The 24,922-nt window shown below is 42.0% G+C and overlaps 1 protein-coding gene across 4 annotated transcripts in view; it reads right to left on the bottom strand.

The window, feature by feature from the left end:
• The window catches only part of ctif (CBP80/20-dependent translation initiation factor), a 152,706-nt gene that overhangs the window by 52,960 nt on the left and 74,824 nt on the right, over positions 1-24,922 (bottom strand). For all 4 annotated transcript variants that reach the window (XM_047017237.1, XM_047017236.1, XM_047017235.1 and 1 more), the window contains 2 exons: positions 15,031-15,135; positions 14,777-14,852 (listed from right to left, as the gene is read on the bottom strand). In XM_047017237.1, the coding sequence (XP_046873193.1) occupies positions 14,777-14,852; positions 15,031-15,135 (181 nt within the window). The remainder of the gene's footprint in view (positions 1-14,776; positions 14,853-15,030; positions 15,136-24,922) is intronic.

The raw sequence follows: 24,922 nt of genomic DNA on the forward strand, positions 1-24,922 counted from the left end.
GGCTGAGGGAGGACTAAGGGCCAACCTACAGGACACGGCTTGGCATGGCACGGGAGTTCAAGCCCAAGGACTCACAGGAATGTCGGCAGTCTACAATTTTCCTCATGACAAGCTCACAATGATAGTTTGGGAGATTGCGGGAGATAGAGAGGGAGGGACAGACAAAAAGGGAGAAACCATATGGCAAAGTTCTTATAGTTTTGCATTTTGTATTCGTTTTTATTAGTGGTGGGCCGTTATCGGCGTTGAGACTCTTATCGCCGATAAAAGAAATATTGCCGTATCTATTCTCAAAATTGGGTTGGGAGCTGGGTCTATACTACGCAAACTATGATGATTTTCACATTGATATTTTAGCACGGATGTATACCTAGCCGAATTGCACTGTAGGGGGCGAGAACGAGTCTCCAAACGTGTGTATGCCTTTTGTATGAAATTACCACATCAAACTTGACGTGCTAACATGGATGCAGCTATGAAGCCGCAGGGTTTGCTTCAAGGAATATGTATTATTAAGAAGCTGGAAACCTCGACAAGACTAAGGTTGTTTGTACCTTGTACTATGCGGAATTAGTTTACTGTAGGAGTTCTTCCAGTCTCAACACAGCACAGCTCTATCAGCCAAGCTAACTAATCTCCTCGCTCACCTGGCTTGAGAAACCCGTTCTCAAAGACTTACTTTTAGTAATTATTTGTGTAGCACACATATTCTGAATGCCTTCGGTGGAATACAAATGAGCCATTTTAATCTAGTTTGATACCAAGATTACAGTGAGATTAATCTAGATTTTAAAAAATTATCTATGCCCACCATTAATTTTTTTGTCTTTTTCGTTTTGACTTTTTGTTTTCAAATACAGTTTAGTTTTAATTAGTTTTTAAAGCAGGTTATCTAGTTTAGTTTAGATTTTTTTTATATGCTTAGTTTCAGTTCAATTGTAATTCATTTTAGTGTTGGTTTTAGTCTTTTATAATAGTCTATGGGTTATTTGTCAAGGTCAGAAAAAGCATTGTGCACAATTGTGTAGACATCCCAGTATCAATAACCAACGCTTCCTCCCGTTTGTGGTCCTGCATATTTACTAACCAGCAGCCATCGGTTCTCCGGTGAAAGCATTGCTGTAGTGTTCTCTGTCCTACGATTGTATCCGTCATGCTGCCTAGCCCTGTACCGGGGTTAGGGTTAGTCCTTTACCTTATCAAGGTAAGCTAGGTTAGCCTCCTTCTGCGCGCTTCTCAAATGTACTTTCAAATTTTTGGGATTTTCTTTTTTAGTAAATTGTCCACATATTTCACCACCTTCCACTGCAAGGCACTTGCTTTTATCTGACACACAGTCATATTCAAAGTAATCCCAATAAGGACTCTGCCGCTTTCATCCGACTTTCGGTACCGCCAAGATGCCAGGCAAGGAGCATTGACTATGCCAGACTGGAATGTCGTCATTTCTGGGTTCCCAGTCGGAAATGTAAACTGTAAAAGATATTTGTTTTATGAAAGACAAAGACGAAAACTAAGGACATTTACTCTATAATTGTATTTTATTTTAATTAGTTATCGTTTTTTTGTAATGCCTTGCTTTTATTTTTTATTTCAGTTAACGCTATTGTTTTTTACCACCTAGTTTTCGTTATTTCGTTTGTTTTTGTTTACGATTATAACCTTGCCATATGGCAAATATAGGGAGTGGGTGGGTGGTGTGGTGTAGTGTAGTTGTAAAAAAACAGAAAACCTCATCCTTTATACATTTGGCTGTCAGTCAACCAGTTGCCTGGCTCCGAGCCTAACAGTGTCTATCTGATGTTGCCATGGTTACTGATGATGGAGTACTAGTGAGTGTGAGGTGGAGGAAGGTTGTGAAAGGGGGAGGCGGTAAAAGTGTTGTGTGAGTTGGTATATATTTTCTACTGGAGGTATATAAAAAAATAAGTGTAGTGGGACATATGGTGCAAAATGCTACTGCTGCAGTATGTGTTTACACAAGAAACGTGTGTGTGTGCGTTCCCACTTAGCGCGACAACAAAACCAGACACACAGCAGAGGTAGAGACAGTTAGAATCCACCACTATCTGGCACCACACACATTGTCCAAACACATCTCTCCTCTATCACTTGCCCATCTTTGTGCTTGTAAACAATGCTTGCACCGTCTCAAAACTGGTCGCAAAATGCAACCATTTGGTCGCAGTCTGAAGCCCTGCCCTATTGAGCTACACAGTTCGCACTGTAATTATCGTGGATGTTTGCATGAGCCACTACCCGAGAAGCGTCAGGTAGTTGCGCGGGCCAACATTTATTTTTGTTATATATTTGGTATATATTTGGTATTTAAATGTTTCTAAGATTCCTCCGCGTACCACTAGAAGGGGGCACACGTACCACCAGTGGTACGCGTACCATTGTTTGAGAACCACTGCAGTAGAACATACAAGACAGGTGGAGTGGTCGTTAAACACATAAGCCCTTTTTGTGTATGTTTTGTCTTACTGTCTCCTAACTGTCTGGACTGTGTGCATTCCATGTCTATATTCTGCTCAGAGGGGGGCCTCGCTGTATGACCTCTTGACCTCACAGAGACTCAAGCTTGTATGTACACAGATAATCTGCCCTACATAGTTGAAGATACGAGTATCTGAATGTTGATAAACCTAGAATGCTCTAGCAGAGAAATCCCCCTTGGAAGATTCTGGACCTTTTCAGGATACAGCTCCTTCTGACTTCAGCCAAAAATGTAAAAAAAATCTGCGAGAGTTGTCGCTTGCAGTCAGGGGAGGAGTTGAAAACAGTTCCATCAAGTCAGACATTTCCTGCATGCTTCTGGTGGTTAACTGTGTTAAATCAGTCAACGTGGCCAATCAATTGCTATTTGCTTGCCTACTTCATGGCTGACAAGCTGGACACGATAAAAAATATTTTTATTTGCATGAAATCGACACGCAACTTGCTACTACCCCTGATCTGGTCATTTTATTTCTAGGATTTATCTGTTAAACTCTGTCTCCAATCTGCAGATTGATAATAGGCCTACGTTTAAATCCCTAACTTAAGTTTCAAGTTTATTTTTGTTGTTGTCAGGTGCACAGAACACAAGGTCAGACTGGGCACTGAAATTCTTGGGACAAGACAACGCAAGCAACCTGGCATAACATACATAAGTACTAAGAATTTACCGTATTTTTCGGAAATAAATCCGCGGCTTGTACCCCGATTTTACAGTTTTTTTAGTGGCTGTGCGACATATATTTCGAAGCGTATTATAGCCCATTTTTTGAACAAAACAGAAAGACTTTAGGGGTTATAACTCTCTTATAACCCTATTCAATCGATTTCACAAAACCGCATTAGAATTTTAGCCATGTGCGTGAAAGGGAGAATTACACCGCCCGTGAAAATAAAGGTGGAACCAATTAATACAGACGTTGTTTCCCTCGCTCTGCCATTTCCAGGCTGCCGTGAAATTAGCTAGTTTTGGCTATAGAGATCAAAATAAGTTTGTGAGCCACGTTTACGCCTCAACTCTTCGATAATGTTTAATTTACATTTCTCTGTATAAATACTGCAGACTGAACCTAGCAGTCACTTTGTATTCACATTCCCTCATGTTAAAAGTAAAGTTTAAATGTAAATATGCCTCGCAATGAATCTGTAGCTGCACCATCATCTTCTAGAAGATCTTATACAAATTCCAAGAAGCTGGAGATAATTGAACTTGCAAGTCATTGAACATTGATAATATAAATTAATTGGATGTAATTGCTAACAAACATTAACTATAAATGAAATGTTTATACAATACACAAAACAATTCAGGGCTCGACATTACAGTAAGGCTTGTCTGCTTGTCCGAGACAAGTGGATTTTTTGTAGGGCAACTGGAAGAGAAATTTGCTTGCCCCCCTGGACAAGTTAAAACTCAGACAAAATAAAATTCCATGCCACTCATTACGTCTATTTTACCAATTTTATTTTACCGAATTCTGCATTAGCAAAACAAAAAAGTGGCTTAGTCCCAAGATCTCTACAGACCGTGCAGCTAATTTAATACTCAACACTTGAATGGGGGCTTATTATTTGAAAGAGGAATTATTTACTGTGTTGTCTCAGTTACACTATCAGGGCTTGGAAATACAGTGATTTGCTAAAGTAGGCAAAGGATAGAACATAACATTTGATAACATCTCATCATCCCGGCCAAACCCTCCATCTCCCACGATCTCTCAATCACCCTCTCGTGTAGATTCACCCTTTACAACTTCCGGAAGATCAGGAGATACCTGTCTGAGCATTCCACCCAGCTGCTAGTCCAAGCACTTGTCCTCTCCAAGTTGGACTGCTGGTCGCCGGTCTCCCAGCATGTGCAACCCGCCCTCTCCAGAGGATTCAGAATGCAGCGGCCCGCCTGGTTTTCAATCTACCCAGACGCTCCCATGTTACCCCACTCCTCATCTCCCTCCACTGGCTTCCCTTCAGAGCGGTGAACGGGACTGCACCCGACTACATCAAGTCTCTCCTCCAGCCTTACACCCCCACCCACCACCTATGGTCTTCTTCTGACAACCGTCTGGTGGTCCCCCCTCTCAAGAGCGCCCTCTCCCAACACAGGTCTTCTCCTGTCTGCCCCCCTATTGGTAGAATCACCTCCCCACCTCCATCAGAGACACTGAGGGCCTCATTTACTAACAGAATTGCGCCCATTTCAGGCGTGAAATAGCGGGTAAAGACATAACACCGCATTTACAAAGGCAGCGCACTTGAGTAAAAATGCAGATTACCGATGCTGGGAGGGTATAAGGGAAAGTGGGTGTGTATATTTCTAGTTATATTTTGGTTATATATTGCTCCTGTTCGCAAAACTTTTTTTTTTCTTTTTCTTGAATCACCCATGGTGGCAGTAACATGCAGGCGATTTTTCCCGTCTTTTAACGGTGCGCTTATTAACACTAATGGGCGCTGATTGCCCGACGAGGATCTGGTTTGATAAATACCTCGCAAAATGCTGAAATACACCGTCCGCTACTTGCGGTTGGGCAAAGACGCAGATTAAGCTGCAGTCGCAATGTTATAAATAAGGCCCTGACTTTCTCCCCACCTTCAAAAAAAGGCTTAAGACGCACTTGTTCCGGGATTACAACGATACTTAGGAATTATTTGCTGGACCTGATTTTTGTTTCCTCCGGGAACACAATGACTCTTATTGAGGGACTTGTTGCTCTTGTTTGTTAGTTGTAACTGATTTAACTTCTTGTACTCGCTGTGAATTATATTATTGTTGATTGCTTTTTCTACAGGTACACTCTTGCACGTTCTGAGGTTCATGTTGGTTAATTTGTAACTTGTTTAACTACATGCTCTTATGGTTCTTCCCATTGGCACTTATTTGCTTTTCACAATGTATGCTTCATGTTTTGGCTACCAGCAATGTTTTGGGGCAATCTCGTTGTTATGATCAGTGACCTATGCACTTTTGTAAAGCTCTGTCTTGGAAGTCTCTTTGGATAAAAGCTTCTGCTAAATGAATAAATGTAAATGAAAATGTAAATAATGATTTCAGTAAATCAAACAGCTTCAAGACCCAGTGAAATGTTATATGCTACAGCAAACTAATGCTAGCATTACTAACGACATTGGCTAATTCAACTTCGGTAGTGTAACCGAGCTCTTTGTAGGTTTGTTTTAAATAATATTTGATATGGTCGTGTGGACAATAAGACACAGATGCGGTCTCTTTTCAAAACTTGTATTTTCCCCATTCCCCATTCCCCATTCGAACAGCCCTCACTGACTTCACCTAATGCTTACGTTAGCATCATGCTTACGGCAACTCCCGAGGGACAAAACACCCTTGTCAGTTGAACATTGAAAAGGTCTGCTACAGTAGGCTATCCTTGGGATTTGCAAGCTAGCTACATTTATACTATATCAAAAATAATCTTGCAGACATAACACTGGATATTGCCACTAAATGAGTGACTTGGCTTTATTTCTGGACATACTATCCACAACCGAAGTGTGTTACACAATGTTGTAAGATCGCTTATACTCGTGCATTGCTTGGTATTGTAGCGACAATGCTCTTGGTTCCCAGAATGCCCCGCGGCAAGCTGAAAAGCTACGAAGTTAAGGGCATTAGCTTAGTTAGTGATGTGCAAATTTTCTGCATGTGAGGTTTTCTCTTTCTGTGGTCAAGAGGTCACGCAGCGGGCCTCTGAGAATACACATATAGATCGGGGAATGTGCTCTGTTCAACCTCTAGAAAGAGCAAGATACAGAGAATTGTACAAACAATGAGTTACAACTATCACCTGGATGCCATTACCAATGTGCATTATTAGTGGAGTTGGTACCTTGTAAGGGCATGTTTTGGTGGTTACTATATCTGTACTGCCCAGCCATATATAAAGGCCATCTGAGAGACATGTTGGTCACTCATGCCAACCACACTGCCTGACTGGTGGCGTGATCTGATGTCGTGCTAATAAACCAAATCAACCCTTTTCCAATGTGGTGCATTCCTTGGCCTGCCCTCAGACAGACATCTCATTCTCAGTTAGATAAGCATTGTTTGGAGTTCTATTGTTGTGTTTGTTTTGTTTTGATATGTGTAATGCTATGGTCTGTAGTTAAGATAATTTGAGTGTTCAGCCTGATTGGGAATGTTGTCTAGTTAGATGGCTATCCAAGATGTCCTATTGGAAAGTGTTTTTGAGCAAACAAACAGTCGTGAACATTGTTCTGCTCAATGCTAGTTGGCGCCAAGGTATTGTTGGCCCCATTTAGAGTGCGGCCTATATTCTGGCGCGGCCTATATTCCGGTGCGGCCTGTACTCCGATTTACAAACACAAAGCTGTTTGTAAACCACCATTCTGGTGGGGTGCGGCTTATAGAAAATGCAGATTATTTTCCGAAAAATACAGTATACTACATCTATGATAAGCTAAAATAGAATATAAATAAAATAATAATAAACGTCCTAAATATACAAAATAGTATGCAATTTACAATACAATATACTAGGGCTGGGTGATATGGGTAAAATATTATTGATATAGATATTAATATTTCCATTCGATAACCATAATTAAGATGATAGACCACAGCTCCGTAGTAGTAGCAAAATAAGTCTCTTCCTTAACTTTTTCCCTACACTCGGCATAAAGTTTAGGCAGCTCGGTGTGAGAGAAATGTTTGCTGCCAGGGGGCAAGTACCTGGGGTAACTTAAGCTTTTTAAAACCTTGCTTTTTTTCATTTTTTTTATCAATACTTTGGTGCAAACTCACACTTTCTGCATGTTCCAATGAGTGATTTTACTTCAGGTGTTAAAAAGTTTTCTTACACACTAGTATTATAATTGGACCAATACGCTGTTTTTATTGGTCCAGACACGTTCTAAGAAGTCCGCAAAACCGTCGGCAAACGATTTACGGACCTAGCAAGCGGTTGCCTTGGAGATGTTGACAGGGTTCCCGCGGGGTCTTAAAAAGTCTTAAAGGTCACATGACATGAAAACTTCACTTTAGGAGGTTATTTAACATTAATATGAGTTCTCCTAGCCTGCCTTTGGTCCCCCAGTGGCTAGAATTTTCGATAGGTGTAAACTAAGCCCTGGGTGTTCTTCTCCGCCTTTGAGAAAATGAAGAATTAATTGACCGTTCCGCAGGGCCCCGCCCCCTTAGTTACTGTCGCTACATCCGACACAATTCCCGGAACTGTCAACCCAAAAGCCATGGCCATGAGTATGGGGATGAGTGCTATAGCTGTCAGTGTGATGATTTTTGAAGTAATACCTCTGCGATATCTTCCAGATACAGGTAGAAGGGACTGCAATATGCAGTGGAAGGATATATTCAAAATATTAAAATTAGCAAAAAAAATCGAAGCCAAAGTATACAGGTCTCAAGTAGCCTTGTCTGGCCAGGCACTTGAACAGCAAGCGCAGGGTTGGGATACTCAGGAATAGGTCGCCCACTCACACAATTCTACGAAGATTAAAATAAAATAAGTTTATAATGGCATCTTACAGCAACAGGGATACGAGCCATTGCGATACATCCATTGTAAACATTAGCGCATGTTGCCGCCCCTCTCCTCCTCATTAGCATTTAAAGCTACAGACAAAGAAACGTGTTTTGAGGAAAGCTCAAGCAACTGCATGGCTATTGCTGCCACTGTTTTCGGCAATAAGAGACATTTTCTGCGGTTAACATTAGCTACTCCACTTGAGGTGCTCAGAATATTTTAGTGAGCGTAGGCTACCATTTCTCCGCAACTTCCTGCTGCATCACAGAAATTAAATGTATTGCTGTTCCTAATTATTCTCTATCGACATTATCGATATTATTGAAAATTATAAATGTTACGATATCTTTATTGAGGGAAGTCATTACTTACTAGACCTCTAATACACATACTGACCTATACTAACCTTGTAGACCTAACTAACCAAAGACAAGACCTATACTAACCTAAGACAAGTGGGGTAAGTTAGTGCAATAGTGAATTGAAAGTGACAGTGTGTAAAGTGGCTTGTGAGAAATGTATCAATGTAAAGTCACCAGTGGGAAATGTATCAATGTCCATATCAGTGTCCATTTAGAAGCCTGACGACCCTTGGATATAAAGAATTGTCCTGTCTGCTAGTGCGAGACCGAATCCTACGGTAGCGCCTGCCAGAAGGCAACGGGATAAAGAGACTGAAGGATGGGTGGTAACAGTCTTTTAGGATCGTGCCTGCTTTCCAGAGGCACCATGTGTGGTAGGTGTCCTGTAATGCTGGGAGCTTCCTGCCAATGAACTCAGCAGACCGGACCACACTATGTAGGGCCTTGCGGATTCTGTCTGTGCAGCTCCCATACCACACTGTGACGCAACCAGTCAGAATGCTCTCTATAGTGAATCTGTAAAAGTTAGTGTGGATGACTGAGTCCATGCCAAACTTCTTCAGTCTCCTCAAGCAGAAGAGGAGTTTCCGGGGCGATTTGACCACCTTGTCCGTGTGAGCAGACCAGGTGAGGTCATTGCTGATGTTCACCCCAAGGAAACTGAAGCAACTTACCTTTTCCACTTCGGATCCGTTGATGTGATGGGGTGCATGCTCCTCCTCTTGCCGCCTCCTATAGTCCACAATCATGTCCCTGGTCTTGCTGACATTGAGAAGGTTATTGTCCTGACACCTTGATGTCAGGGTATCAAGCTCCTCTCTGTAGGCTGACTCATCACTGCCAGAGATGAGGCCCACAATGGTTGCATCGTCAGCAAACTTAACAAGGAGGTTGGAGCTGTGCGTTGCCGCACAGTCGTGCATGGAAAGTAGAACAGGAGAGGGCTGTGGGGTGCCTGTGTTGGTGATCAGTGTGGATGAGGTGTGGTCACCGATTCGCATCCATTTTGTCATCGATGGACTGAACATTAGCGAGTAGGATGGATGGAAAAGCAGGTTTGAAGCTCCGTTTCCGAGTTTGGACGAGAACTCCAGCACGCGGCCTCTTTTCCTCTTCCTCCTGTCTTGCAAGTTAGCAGAGGGGCAGAACAACAAAGAGCCCCTTGCAGTTCGAGCTTGCACTCCGGAAAGTGGAATTCAAGTTCGTAAAATAGTCCTTGCCAAGTGACAACCTAATATCCAGAAGTGTTTGCTGGTCGTACTGAATGCGCAACTCGAAAAAACTACTTACAAACACTAACAAGACAAACAAAATGCTAGGTCTCGTCAGTGCGGCCATACTACAGCATTTAAACTTAACTGAACTTAGTCATAAGGCTACATGTGTTAATGAAGACACATGTAGCCTTTCTTCAACAATATTATTGCAGTAAGTAAATAACGGCTATATGTTTTTAAATATTTAATATGGGGCAGGACATAAAACGTTTGACGTGGTATAGTAAACCTTTGTTGTTATGCATAATTGGTTATGATGGTTGACAAGTTAGTACTTAGCCTTAACATCATGGGCGGGTCGGGGGGGGGCGAGGGGGGGCTTTGGGGCTTGATGCCTGAATGTTTTCTCAAAAGCCCTGTAGTGTCCAACACAATGTTTATATTACATAAACCTAAAAAAATCTATTTGGCGCTCAAATGAATGGCAAAACATTTTCGCGCTCGCATTACGTGTGGAAGTCCATATCTAGCATCACATCAAACCCAGAATACGTCCTAGGTTTGGGCTAACCCTGAATGTTTACAACGTCTGTCTTTGCGCCTAATTAATACTCTGATCGTTAAAATTATATAAATACACGAAATAATCTGATCCCTTTCCGTAATCATGATACCCCCCAGAAATGTTCACTAAACCCCCAGTCAAAGCAGGCTGCATCTGCCCCTGCCTTCAGACAGGGTGTTATTGTTGTTATTGCTGCAAATTTAGCAATTTCTTTATTTTCTTTCAAGGCAGATTTTCTGTGTACATGTACAGCCTAAGTATCTGTAAGGTCAAGAGATCCTGCAGCGAGGCCTCTCTCTGAGCAGAATATAGCACACAGCCCAGACAGTTAGGAGACTGAGGCAAATCATGTACGAACTGGGACTTAAACGTAATTAACGACCATCTCAGCTGCTGAATGCTCTAGTGTATCAGTGTACTGACCACTGAAGACCCGTTAAGGAAGCAATTCTGTGCATCCTATATCTGTACTGTCCAACTCATGTATTTAAGCATGGCTTTGAGACAGAATTTTCACTCATGCCATCAGTATGTCTTAAACTGATTGTTTGATCCTGGCACTCGACTAATAAACCAAAGTCAAATTCCTTTCCGTTGTCATGACTCCTTCCAGCCTGCCTTTCTTCGGATAACCTCCCTATCAACTTCTCTATCAGCAGATGTCGCATGGACTTCCTTGCTCAAACATGTAATTCAGACGGTTATAACCTAAATACGATTTACATGTATAGCCTATGCAAAATTATGACATTCTTTTCAGTACATAGCCATTTGTGTGTAGTCAGGTAGGCCTAAGCGCAATTCTTATGTTATGACATTAGAGGTAACAATAATTGTAATGATACAATGAAGTAGCTTATGTTTTGTAATGTGGATACACATAAATAAATGCAGGTCAAACAAAGATAAATGTATCCTGTGCACAATGCAATGTCTATTCATTCTAATTAGTCAGTCGTTGTGGGCTAAAACAGATGTAGGGCCTATGACAAATGTACGCCGAACACGCAGAAGGCACGATTGAAAGTTGACACTTTCACTTTGTGAAACATATTTATATATCATACTTGACTTGAGACCAAATCTACCGATTCACAGCCATGTATACGAAACATTAGGCTACAGCTATTATAGGCTGATTGACTTATATGGGAACTGCGCTTGAAAGATAGCCTACTGCCTACTGAGTGGAGTTGGGAAATAGGGGTAGAGTTTGCTTCTGTTATGACATAATAGTCACTGTCTATTAACTATCCTTTAGTTGTAGATAGGCCGCCAACTTTATTTATCAAACGTGGTTCACACATAATGCACAACTGCTTATAAGTAACCCAAGATCGACACTGGGACCTGGAGTACCAATGTTACAATAATAAATAAAAGGACACATTTCTGAATAAATTTGAGAATTTTCAAACAAGTTACACTGCCTCATATTTGCAATAGTCCTACTTGGACCATGGCCTGACAATAAAAGATGAACAAGAATAGTTTTTTGCCAGGATACATTTACATTTAGTCATTTAGCAGACGCTCTTATCCAGAGCGACTTACAGTAAGTACAGGGACATTCTCCCTGAGGCAAGTAGGGTTAAGTGCCTTGCCCAAGGACACAACGTCATTTTGGCACGGCGGGAAATCGATCCGGCAACCTTCTGATTACTAGCCCGACTCCCTCACCGCTCAGCCATCTGACTCCCCAGGATAACTGGATCTATCAGACAATCGAATGTTTATAATGTCCCTGTGTGTTTCTACTTTTGACTCGGGACAACGATTAGTTAATTGTCAGCTGACAATACAATGTTCATAACATCGGGATACGCATTTATAGACCAACTGAAGTCTAACCCTCAACGTGTATGACATGAAACAAATGAAAAGTCACCAACTTTCCACACGGAAATTAATGACAGATTGACGAAGGCCACTTCAGTTTATAACCTTGCCTTGGCTGCGTGCAAGAAGTGCCATCTAGCAATCATTAGTGGACCCTTGACCCCCTATCCGCGCTAAAAGTAGCCGGCTGCACCATGATGAATCACATTACGCATTAAGTGCCCACAACTCAACTGGAAGCTTAGGTAAACATGAACAAATTATGAGTATTAGTGATCCTAAACATGTTATTTATTATACTGAGTAACTCTTTCAACATTTTACCTTTTGTAATATGCAAAAAAAATGAAAACTGTAAAAAGACTGAAAGAATATTTGAATGCCCACAACAGCCCCTTATTACAAGAGTGTGTCACATTCTTTTGTCTCACACACACAGTCCGATATACATTGTCACAAACACACACACACGGAAACACACACACTATGTGTGTTTGTGTGGACCAGAGTTTGTTGATGTGAGAGGTACAGAGAGAGCACACCAGAGCATACACAGCTGTCTATCACAATAAAAGTAATGTCGACATCATCAGCCCAATGATCCGAGTTGACTGTCTGGGACTGTGCCTGTTTGTGTGTGTGTGTGTCAAAGAGAGTCTGTATGTTGTTGTGGGGTTAAAAATTGTCAAATTTCTCACTCCACCACCTCTGATCTCAGTACCAACCCTAGACCCTTGCCCTGGGATTCTCATACTCACCCACCCACTAACACAAAATCATACATACTCTCACACACGCAAACATTGTACACACAACAACAACAACTCTAGTTGCCTGTTTATCTCTCGGAGTGTGACCTGAGTATGACCATAAGGAATGGAACTTACTCATACACAGTGAATCTGCCTTCATTCAATAACATGGGTTCACTGCAAAGGAATCTGACGTCTGACCCCTATTATTGTCCTCGGGTCTCTGTGTGTGACAGAGACAGAGACAGAGAGAGATGGGAGTGGGGGGGCAGAGGGGAGAGAAAGAGAATGAGAGGGAGATAGTAAGGAAGAGACAGAAAGACACATATAGGACATAGATAGAAGCTAGAGAGGGGGAGAGAGTGAGATACAGGGGAGAGAGTGAAAAAGAAAAACTGTGAGGGCGACAGAAAAACAGAGCAGCCAGCTTTTCAGAAAATCCGGCAAGGCTCCCACCCATTGGCTGGGACAAGCTCCACTCTCAGCTGGGTAGGAAGATGCTTTCCCCCCCCCTGGCTTCTCCTGGCTTGGTACTTTTCCACATTGAAGCACATTATCTCGCTATCCCCAGCTGGGGAAGAGGAAGCGGGGGGCGTGGGAGAGGGCAAAAGAAGAGCATGAGTGACTTAGTCTTGACAAAGTAGCGCCAGAGTCTCCTAGAGATGGCTAGACGCTGGAGGTCACTGTGGTATGAAGTTCTCAGTCTCTCCTATTGTAAAGCAGAAAGCCTATGGGCAGACAGCACATTAATTTCAGATCCTGCCCATGTAATGTGAACATTTTCAGAGTATCATCATTGACATTGTTGTTTGGATGCAGACCTTACACAGCAAGATGGAACAGCCAGCCACCTCTTCCAGTCAGAGTCGGAGCGCTAGTCATGTGTGTGATTCCTGACATTACGTAAGCAAGGCATCTGAGTGACATGGAGTGAACAATCTCGACTCACTTCCTTGCCACTCTGCAGCCAGTCAATGAGTCAGCCAGTCAGAGAAGCTTCCAGTTTGTCCTGATAAGCCAAGGCCTCGAACATGAGGCAGCCTCTGCCCTCTTCACCTGAGGACAAGAACCCGTTCTGTGTTGACCGGGACAATCATGTGTGGCCTACCAACCTCAAACCTCGACCCGAACCAGGCATACTGTTAATACCCTGGACACATTAATAAAGCACATTGCATCCGCTAACTTCTCTGACTGCAGGCTTAACCTTTGCCCTGAATCTTTGGGGCTGTGTTGTATATCCTCTTGATCTCGAGGGTCATTTGTATCGTCTCAATTTCGTCCAATGCTTACTTGTGGGGTGTCATTTGCCACATCTGGGTAATGGACCAGACAGGTGGGGAAAGCCTGTGTGCGTGCGTGTTGAGTGTTTGACTGTGTTTGAGTTAAGTTAAGAACACCCATGAGTGGCCTGTTTGAAAGTCTAGACCAGTGGTTCCCAACCCTGGTCCTCAGGGCACCCCCTGTCCTGCAAATGAATGATCATAAGTAGGCTTCTGCAGAGCTGGATGACGACCCATTCATTTGAATTAGGTGTGTTGGAGCAGGGAAACATCTAAAACATGCAGGACAGGGGTGCTCTAAGGGACCAGGGTTGGGAACCACTGGTCTAGACTGAGCACCACAGCCAAACCCAAGGGCAAAATAGTCAAATCGGAAAACCCAACATTTTCCCCCAAAAAAGTCTTCATAGACGTTCTAAAAGAAAGCCATAAATGCGGCTCCCGAAACCTACCACTGGAGGGCACTGCAAGCTTACAGCTTCAACACATCAGTATTTTATTTAATGTAATTACTCTGTTTTGCCACTAGTCAGCATATGACAATATATAAAATAACAAATTATGTTTCTCTGCTAGGACCAATGTGTTAATCTTTTGGCCACTAGAGAGTGCTCATCGCCAAATCTTAACTGGTACAAAGTAAGTAAGGTGAAGACCGCATTCCTACAAATAACATCAGAATGAAAATAAATATAAAAATAGCATCTCAGTTTACTTCTTGATGGAGGGGAGCCACTTACTGCAAGTCCAGGTAGAAACCTTTCCATTTCGGTCAGGTCTATCCCATCATCCCCATCAAACTTGTCATTGATCATTCTGAGAGACATAGACAAGAAGCAGGATAATAAAAGGGATGAACAGAATGGAGTACATCTGAGTAAAGTGCAACACAGGAGAAAGGAGTAGATTCCAGTAAGGCCAAGTAAAGCATAACATAGTAGAGTTGAGTAAGCCAGAGTAGAGCCAGTTTGAGTAGGGTGAGTAGATCACTCACCCTTCTCGGTCGACGTGTGGAAGGTGCTTTGGCGTGCCCCGGAAAGGCTTCCTGTGGAACTGGCTGAAGTCCAGCTTCTCAGGCTGCATGTCCCACGTGGCACCTCTGCAGCAGAAGCAGGAAGATGAAGACCAGCAGGGGGAGCAACAAGAGGAGGTAAAAAAAGACGAGAAGGATTAAGACAAAGCAGGAGGAGGATGAAGAGCAGGATGTTTGTGAAGAGGAGGAACAGGAGAGAGAGAGGTGAGGATGAGGAGGAAAACAAAGCAAGCGGAGGTGTAGGCAGAGGAGGAGTAGGATTAGGTAGAATTAGGGAAGTAGGAGGAGGAACAGGTAGAAGAAATGGGCGGAGACAAGGAGAAAGAAAATGGTCAGGAAGGCAGACCAATAACATGAAAGACAAAACGTCAGTTATGAACAGGTACAAATAACAGCAGTATACAAATAATAGTAGTAATTTTTTTGAGCAGGTGTTATAACACATTCTCGAAGGTTTCACCATTAACTTGATACTGGATATTGAATGTTTTTTTTTTGGGCAGAAATGTCGACTTTTGGAGAAATCCAAGACCTGCATACTGTCTGTTAACTACCCACAGCACCCACTCAAACATACTGACCCTGTCCAACCTTCCACCTTGCTTAGGTCCCTGGTCCTGTTGTGTTCTGCACTACAACAACCAGTGAAAAAACAGCTAGCTCAGTGGATGACACATATAGTGCAGTGTTTCCTCTAGGATTTTTTTAGCAGTGGGGGCAGGTCTGTCCTCGCCCCGCCCAAAACAAAGTTCTATCCCTAACCCTATATTTCGGAGCAGGTTAATGTAATAGTCTAAAAGCTAATATAAGTATGTAAGTAAGTATGTTCTAAATGGCATGAATGCTGCCAATTCATAATTGACGTAACAACTTACTGTAAATGGTCAGTGGCCTAGCCTATCGATTAAGGTGGGCCACTCGGAAGCATGTACACCGTCTGCTTCATTTGATCTTGATAGGCTAAGCATACTGTAGCAAATAATAACAACATACCCACTATTTATGAATTAAAACTACTTTAGCATAATAATGCACCTAAAATACGTAAGTAGGGCTGTCAACTTTTCCAAAAACCTTGGCGTGAGATTTGGTAGCCCCCCCAGGCGAGCTTTTGCGAGCTTCACTCCCCCCAAAGGCGAGTTTACACGGCTACATAGCCGCGGGAACATATTTTATCAGGGGGGTGCTGGCGGGGGCTTAATGTTGCGGGGCGGCAGAGAGGAACTGGGAGTAAAAATTGGCCCTGCACTTTGATCCAGACCGGCCCACCAGAACTGGCCCCCATATACGCCACCACAGCTGCCCTGCTAATGCAAGCATAGTCTGTGTTCAATGGGATGCGAGTTAGGGAGTTGAATCCTTAAAGCGAGCACGCATTGCGCGCAAGCCGAAACATTTTGGGCCTTTATTTGAGCGCAAAATAGTTGAGCTTCATGTAAAATAAACAGCCGTTTTTCAATTGGTAAAACCTTGTCTAGTGAAGGTGATTTCTTTGTCTCTTCATTTTTCAGCCCCACCCTTAGTTTCTTACCCTGGTTTTCCATAGTTATTCTTTTCCCGGTGCTCCCGAATGCCAGTCCGCTACTTCGGAGCTGTGCCACGGTGGTGAATTTTTAGGTCATATCATTTTAAATTCTCGTGCTGTCAGGGGGTGCTGCAGCACCCTCGAGTACCCCTAGTTCCCGCGGCCATGCACAGCTGTTTGCGCGTCACTCGGTTGCTTCACTCGGTTAACCTACGCGTCGTCCGTTAATGTTTACAACGTTAGTTTGGCTACTTGTTTGAGGTTGCCTTTTTAGCGTGAGATATACAAGGTGTGGCGTGAGAGCGTGAGAAATGGGTGAAATGCGTGTGTCACACGGCGAAACCGTGAGAGTTGGCAGCTCTGCGTGAGCAAGGTCAGCAATCGCTATCGAATTAACAGACGCGTCACTTTTCACTTTCATTGGACCACACTTTGAGAACGACTGCCATATAAGATGCTTCACCCATCCCCCAGTGCAAACTGCCCACAGAGCCATCAGCACCTCACACTCCTTTGAACTCAACTTAATTATCTTCCCTTACCAATGAACATTGAAGCTTATAGATTTCATACACATACATCTATGCATATGACCAAAATGTCTACCACAAGGACATCTATATATTCATGAGCATACCATAAAAGGAGAAAACCTAGCATTTCATCCTGGGGCTTTTTCACAGGATGCATCAGGGCTCATAGAACATAACCCGGCCCATTTTCAGCCCAACCAATGTTACATACCCTATTCGGAGACCTTATGGAACAGTGTAAAATACCCCCCAAAAAACAGTCAATCACCCCTTTCAAGCCTTTAGCTGTTACTCATGGGTTGAGGAGTCTGCATTGTCTCTTGGGAGTCATCTTGGCTTGGCGCCAACTTCTAGGAAGAGTAGCCACAGTACTAAACTGTCTCCATTAATTGACAATTTACTGTCAACTGATGGATGCCTAAACACTGAGATTGCTTTGTATCTCATTCCAGCCTTATTCAGATCAACTACTCTTGATTGTTTGCCTTGAAAGAGCTCCTTTTTGCAAGGCATGGTTCACATCAGTTGGAGCTTCAGAGCTTCAGTTGAAGCTTCAAACAGCAATCATAAAATGTTTGTGTGTCTTATCAGTCAAAGTAGAACCAAACAACACCTCCAAACTCATTTCAATAATTGGACTCCAGGGGCCTCATGTATAAACGTTGCATACGCACAAAAAGCTTGCGTACGCTGGTTTTCACGCACACTTTGTGATGTAGAAAGAATTACTTGACGTGAGAATGTGCGGCCCGTCACAGAAACATTTGAGCAGACGTGAGAATGTGCGGACCGTCCGCAAAGTTTTGTCTGACTCTGTAACATGGCGAATTCTAACTGAAAAGTGCCGAAACTCACCAAACATTACAAAATAAAGTTTCCACTACTACGTTTATGACGTTGACTATTCAAAAAAACAAAAAGTTTAAAAGTTTAATATTGTAGTGGAAGTTTCATCATTATTGTCATGTGGATGATCACATCAAAATGCCAAAACCCAAAACGCGAAATGCTATATAGCCTTCTGTTTAATCCGCCACCACTTAATAACTTCTGTTAGGGTGTCAAACGAACGACAAAATCACTCTGGAAATGCATGTCACGCTAACCCTATAGCTGCCATGCTGTTACGATGCGCCACCACTTGTTTCTTCATTTAAAGTTTTACATCGGACCATTTCTTCTTAATTTCTGCCATGGTCCGGTTCTCTGAACCAACAGCATTTATGGCCCTATGATAATAATAATAATAATGATTTTATTTGTAATGCACTTTCGTAAAATCTCAAAGTGCTACAGGATAAAAACAAGAAAGTGTGCAAATTGTGACAGTTTTCCACTCCGCCGACTTTCTTTTGTTGCTAATACCTGATGACAGGCCGCCAAACAAGACATATTTTCTCACCTCCACCTCTGTTGTCAGAACCTCGATCTCACAGTCACCGTATTTCTTCGAATAAACGCTGCGGCGTTTAACGTTCATTTTTGGTGCAGCGTTTATTCGAGGGCTGCGTTTATTTGAAGAATCACGGTAATTCAGACAAAGAAATGACCTCAGGAGCGCATTTATAGTCCATCTGCATATTCATTTATGGGAGGAGGCACGGCGGGGTCAATGGCTCGTTCACGTGCAGTCAATCTCACGTTGATTGTGATTTATAAAGGAAAGGTGCGCAGGACCTTGCGTACGACTGGTTTTACACATGTGAATATTTCTGTGCGTAGGTACTTCTTGAGTTTTGGCCGTACACCATCTTCTGGTATGAAAGCTGCGCAATCCTTTATACATGAGGCCCCAGGTGTGCAAGCAACTGACGTAAATTAGCTTTCGTTGAAGTAATTAGTTTTTGGGTTTACTTTTTCCTCCAACACTGTGCATGTTTAATGGATGTGTTCAATGAACGACTATGCGGCAATGCACAGCTCCAACTTCCTTGTTAAGTTTGCTGACGACACAACCATCGTGGGCCTCATCTCTGACAGTGACGAGTCAGCCTACAGAGAGGAGGTTGACACCCTGACATCATGGTGTCAGGACAATAACCTCTCTCTCAACATCAGCAAGACCAAGGAGATGATTGTGGACTGTAGGAGGCGGCAAGAGGAGGAGCATGCACCCCTACTCATCAATGGATCTGGAGTGGAGAAGGTCAGCTGCTTCAAGTTCCTCGGGGTGAACATCAGCAACGACCTCACCTGGTCTGTTCACACGGACAAGGTGGTCAAAGCGGCCCGTAAGCTCCTGTTCTTCCTGAGGAGACTGAAGAAGTTTGGTATGGACTCAGTCATCCTCACTAACTTTTACAGATGCACTATAGAGAGCATTCTGACTGGTTGTATTACAGTGTGGTATGGGAGCTGCACAGACAGGGACCGCAAGGCCCTACGAAGTGTGTTCTGTTCTGCTGAGTTCATCATCGGCAGGAAGCTCCCAGCCCTACAGGACACCTACCACACACATTGCCTCAGGAAAGCTGGCAGGATTCTAAGAGACTGTTACCACCCATCCTTCAGTCTCTTTACCCCATTGCCTTCTGGCAGGTGTTACCGCAGCATCCGGTCACACACACGCAGACAGTTTCTACTCAAGGGCCATCAGGCTTCTGAATGGACACTGATATGGACATTGATTCACTTATACACTGTCACTTTCAACTACTGGTTGCACTATCAGTAACATTGCACTACTGTACCTCACTGTACTTCGCCATCAGGCTCCTGTATGGTCATTGACTTAGTCACTGATGTGCAATTTTTTGCACTATTGTACTGTACTCCACCTAGGTTAGATAGGATATTGAGTTGTAATAGGTTTTATCTGAATTTGATGATTGCAGTGTTCTAGATGGTGTGTAGTTTATAAGAGAGTTACCAATGTAGCTAGGTCCTTGTCCGTGTAGAGCTTTTTATGTGAGGAATAGGACCTTAAAGTCAATTCTAAAGGTAACAGGGAGCCAGTATAAAGTAGCTAGGACAGGACTAATGTGTTCTCTCCTTTTAGTTTTGGTTAATAATCTAGCTGCAGAATTTTGAATGAGCTGTAGTCTTTTAGTGGTTTTCTTGGGAAGACCAGCGAAAAGTTACCGGACTGCTTGCGGAGTGCTACAAAAGATGTGAATCCGAGGCAAAAAGGCCACTTCCCTTGACAGCGGTCAAATATGCATAGCTAAGTTCAAATGTAAAAAAATTGTTCACCGCAGAACGTTGGGAAGCCCCATTTAAGTGAAGAATGTAGCATTCTACAGTATTACGAACAGCCGTGTAATACAACTTTTTAACGTATACACCAAGATTTCACAAATAGTTTGGTCATGGAAATTTGGTTTAAAGTCATTGAAAAGGCATGGAAAAGTCATGGAAATCCGTTGGTCAAAATGTGTATGAACCCTGAGGCCTGCATTTGATGATCGCAGTGTTCTAGCTGGTGGGTAGTTTATAAGAGAGTTAGCAATGTACATAGGTCCTTGTCCGTGTAGAGCTTTGTATGTGAGGAATAGGACCTTAAAGTCAATTCTGAAGGTTTTAGTTTTGGTTAATAATCTAGCTGCAGAATTTTGAATGAGCTGTAGTCTTTCAGTGTTTTTTTGGGGAAGACCAGCGAAAAGTGCGTTACAGTAGTCCAGCCGGCTGGATATAAAAGCATGAATTAACTTCTCTGCATCATTTTGGTTTATGAATGGTCGTACCTTCGCTATATTCCTCAGGTGAAAGAAAGCAGTTTTGGTCAATTTATTAATGTGAGAGTTGAAATTCAAATCTGAGTCCAGGATTACACTGAAACTTGTCACCTCTGGGGTAAGCCAGGGGGTTAAACCCATAGATTCTTAGTAAGCATCTCTCTTTTGGATTTGAGGCCACACAGTAGGACTTCAGTTTTGTCTTCATTTAATTTAAGAAAGTTATCATTCATCCATTTGTTTATTGCCAACAGGCAGCTGGTAATGGAATTGATGGCCGTTGCATCGTTGGGTTCAGTGGATATATATAGATGTGTCATCCGCATAGCTATGGAAATTCATGTTATGTTCTCTGATTATGTCACCGATTGGTAACATTTAAAGAGAAAAAAGTAATGGACCAAGGCAGCTTCCTTGAGCAACCCCATAGCAGTTCTCATGTTTCTTCGACCTATGGTCTCCTAAACGAACATAAAACTTCCTTCCTGTGATATATGATTTCATCCAGTTCAATACACTATCCGTGAAACCAATAAGCTTTTCCAGTCTATTGATTAGAATGTTGTGATCAATGGTATCAAATGCTGCACTGAGATCTAACAGGATAAGGATAAAGACTTTATTTGCATCAGAGTTTAGTCTGAGGTCACTAATTATTTTGGCAGTACTGTGAAATTTTCCTGAAACCTGACTGCGAGACTTCGTGAATATTACTTTCTTCAAGAACATAATTTAATTGGACTAAAACTATCTTTTCCAGTACTTTACTAATAAATGGAAGGTTTGATATTGGTCTGTAATTTGCATGTAGACTGTTATCCAATTTGGGTTTCTTTAATAGGGGCTTTACAACAGCTGTTTTGAAGGCATCTGGGAAGACGCCAGTTCTAAGGGATGTGTTTATAATCTCTAGCACCGGACACAAGCATGAGACACTATCAAACACTCGCTAAAAGAATGTTATGGGTATAGGATCAATATCTGAGGTTGTGAAGTTAGATTCGCTGACAATTTTGGAAAGTTCACTAAGTGTGATACAGGTAAATGTGCTCAAGGTTATGTTGCAGAATCTACTGATGTCAGTTTCGACCCCACTATTACTAGTACTAGCTCTGATCAAAGTTATTTTGTTCTTGAAGAACAAAGCAATCTCTTCACATTTAACTGCTGAGGATGGAGGGGGGGCAGGGACAGTGTTTAACAGCTGGTCAATGGTGAAGAAAAGAACTCTGGCATTTTCTGTAATAATGTTGGAGAAATATTCTCTCCTCGCTAAACTGATGGTTTTGTTATAGGTGGTTAGTGTATCTTTGTAGATATTGTAGTGGATAGTGATCTTTGTTTTCCTCCATTTTCTCTCTGCTGCACGGCATTTTCTTTTTGTTTCACTAACATTTTTATTTCTCAGCCATGGGGAGGTTCTGCTTGTGCACTTCTTTTTGGTTTTCAGTGGTGCGACAGAGTCTAACACAGTTAATAGTGCATCATTGAGGTTCTCTACCATTTAATTCAGAGAGCAGTCATGATTAGTTGGCTCATATAGAGCAAATTGTTCAGAAAATGTAATCATAGCTGTTTTGTATAAATATCTTCTTTGGACTAAGAATTATTTTGTGGTTTTAGTTAGGATAATTTCCACAATAAAAAGTATACAGTGATGGTCTGAGAGGGGTAGATCAGTTATTGAAATATTAATGATATTTAGTCCAGTTGTTATCACTAGATCTAGTTTAGAAAGGTTTAGAAAATCCAAAATCCATGTGATATCTTTTGTGAGGCTTGGTCTAAAGATAATCGCTACCAAATTTGGTAAAGATTGGACAACATGTGTAGGAGGAGTAGAGACAAATTCAAAATGGCATCAATTCGGCTATTAATACAAACTACAGAGGGTACAATTTCTGGGGAAATTGTAGGGTGTGCTTGCTTGCGTTGGTTGCATGGCTCCGTATTTAAATGACATTTTACAACTGATATTTCTGTATATTTTATCTAAAAATGCATAGCCTACTTATTATTTATAAAGATTACATAGATTTAAAAGCATATTTTTTTCTTCTCATTTACAACTCAACATGGCCTATCTAGCCCTAGTTTGGGGGGGCTTGAGCCCCTACAAAACTTTCATTAGCCCCCCCAAATGTTTTATACATAAAAAAAGATTTTTTTCTTTTCTTTCATATTGTAAATCTAAATGTGTTCATTTCTCTTCCTAAAACCCACTAGAGGACACTATTTAAAAGTATATTTAAAACATGTATTCTGGGGGCCCTAGTTTTGCTGGGTCACAGAAAATATTATTGGTTTTATCTAGGGGCTTAGCCCCCCCAAAAGTGGGAACCTAGATTCGCCCCTGCAACAAAATACTAAGAGTGAAGAGTGGAATAAAATAGTTGTCTTCTCATTTCCCCTGCAAGAGGGAAAGGTGATCAGCAACCTCATAGTTGAATCTAAACGAAAACATTTGGCAGACCGGTGTAAAAATGTACCTAATCTCTATGACTTAAATGTCATTGTAAGTTTTTCCCCATCTCGTGATATTTTCAGGCATTTAGCCTACTCATATTGCATACATTCATTAATAAAGAACCCCTTTTGAAGCTTATTTTAATAGGGTGACCAGACATCCTCTTTTACCCGGACATGTCCTCTTTTCAAGACCTAAAAAATGCGTCCAGCAGGGATTCCAAAAACGTCTGGGATTTCGTCTCGTCGGATGTTTGTGTTTCTCTGGGTCTTTTATCATAGACATATATACATGTATATATGTCCATGTCTTTCACAAACTAATTATTACGCCCTTACAAGTTTTGAAAAGTGTATGTCCCTTACGTTCCACCTTCTTGCGCGAGCTCTTGACTAGAGAAAACTGTCATTGGTCGACCGCCTTCTCAGTGTTGCCAGATGCAGGACCATTATCCTCCAAATACGATCATTTTGAGCCTTTGGTACGATACTTAGGCATTTCAAATCTGGCAACACTGAGCACCTTAGCGCCTCCACTAGTTGCATTGTTTACAACAGCACATGACAACTGCAGCCATGCCGAAACGTAAATGTGTCTTTATTTTCTTATTTTAATATGTGGCTATATAAATAATGTATTATTTGTTATATTTATTGCCTTAATATATGGACAAGACACATTAAACAACCACTGAAAACCACAGAAGCACTGGACTAAATGGCACAAAAAAGATCTGTTTACATTTGTATTTTGCAATTTTGTTAAGGTATGAATAAATGAACATATAGCCATTTTGTGACATTTATGCATTCACATGGTCATGGTGCGAAATGCACCGTAACGAAGTTTCCTCTTTTTTACAAACTCAAATCTGGTCACCCTAATTTTAACAACAACGTTACCAGCAGTAGCTATCTAATATGGAATCGCAATTCAAATAGTACCATCTGCTAACTGAAAATATGCCCCCAAAAACGTAAATAAGCTTGACATTTATTTAGGGGGAAATCACTCATTCATAAAAATGCGATCATTGTCAGTAACAAGGTAAAATGCAATATAGCCCTGCTGTGTGGAGAAGCTGCTATTGTAGGCTACTACTACTACTAGTAGTAGGCTAGGAGTCAGGTGGCTGAGCGGGTAGAGCATCGGGAGATGCGGTAGAGCATTCACCCTACTTGCCTTGGGCAGAATGTCCCTGTACTTACTGTAAGTCGCTCTGGATAAGAGCGTCTGCTAAATGACTAAATGTAAATGTAATGTAAATGTACTAGACTGTCTTGGTTGCGATTGCGTTGGTTGAATTCGATTTAACGTTACTTCCGTTGTACGGTCTAGGCTGAAACAAATTATTTTCATGAACAGATTGACAAAGTTTAGGCAGTGGCAATGGAGTTCAGGTTAGTAGTCACTAGTCAGGTAGGTTCACCTATTGAAAGACTTTTGATTGAAGTAACAGTGCGTTCACACCGCAGCGTTTTTTACCGCGTTGCACTGCTGGCCTTCCCACAGTGCACCACCCTCGGGGGCGTGTCAGACAGATTAATTCAGAGCTGTAGTTCTCTTAAATCACTGTTGTAGTTCGTATAATGTCATGGCAAATGTGCAGACAAATACAACTTCCACACACATTAAGCAAAAATCCAATAAGCTT

This window comes from Hypomesus transpacificus, unplaced genomic scaffold (genome assembly GCF_021917145.1).
Source record: "Hypomesus transpacificus isolate Combined female unplaced genomic scaffold, fHypTra1 scaffold_51, whole genome shotgun sequence".
Taxonomy (NCBI): domain Eukaryota; kingdom Metazoa; phylum Chordata; class Actinopteri; order Osmeriformes; family Osmeridae; genus Hypomesus; species Hypomesus transpacificus.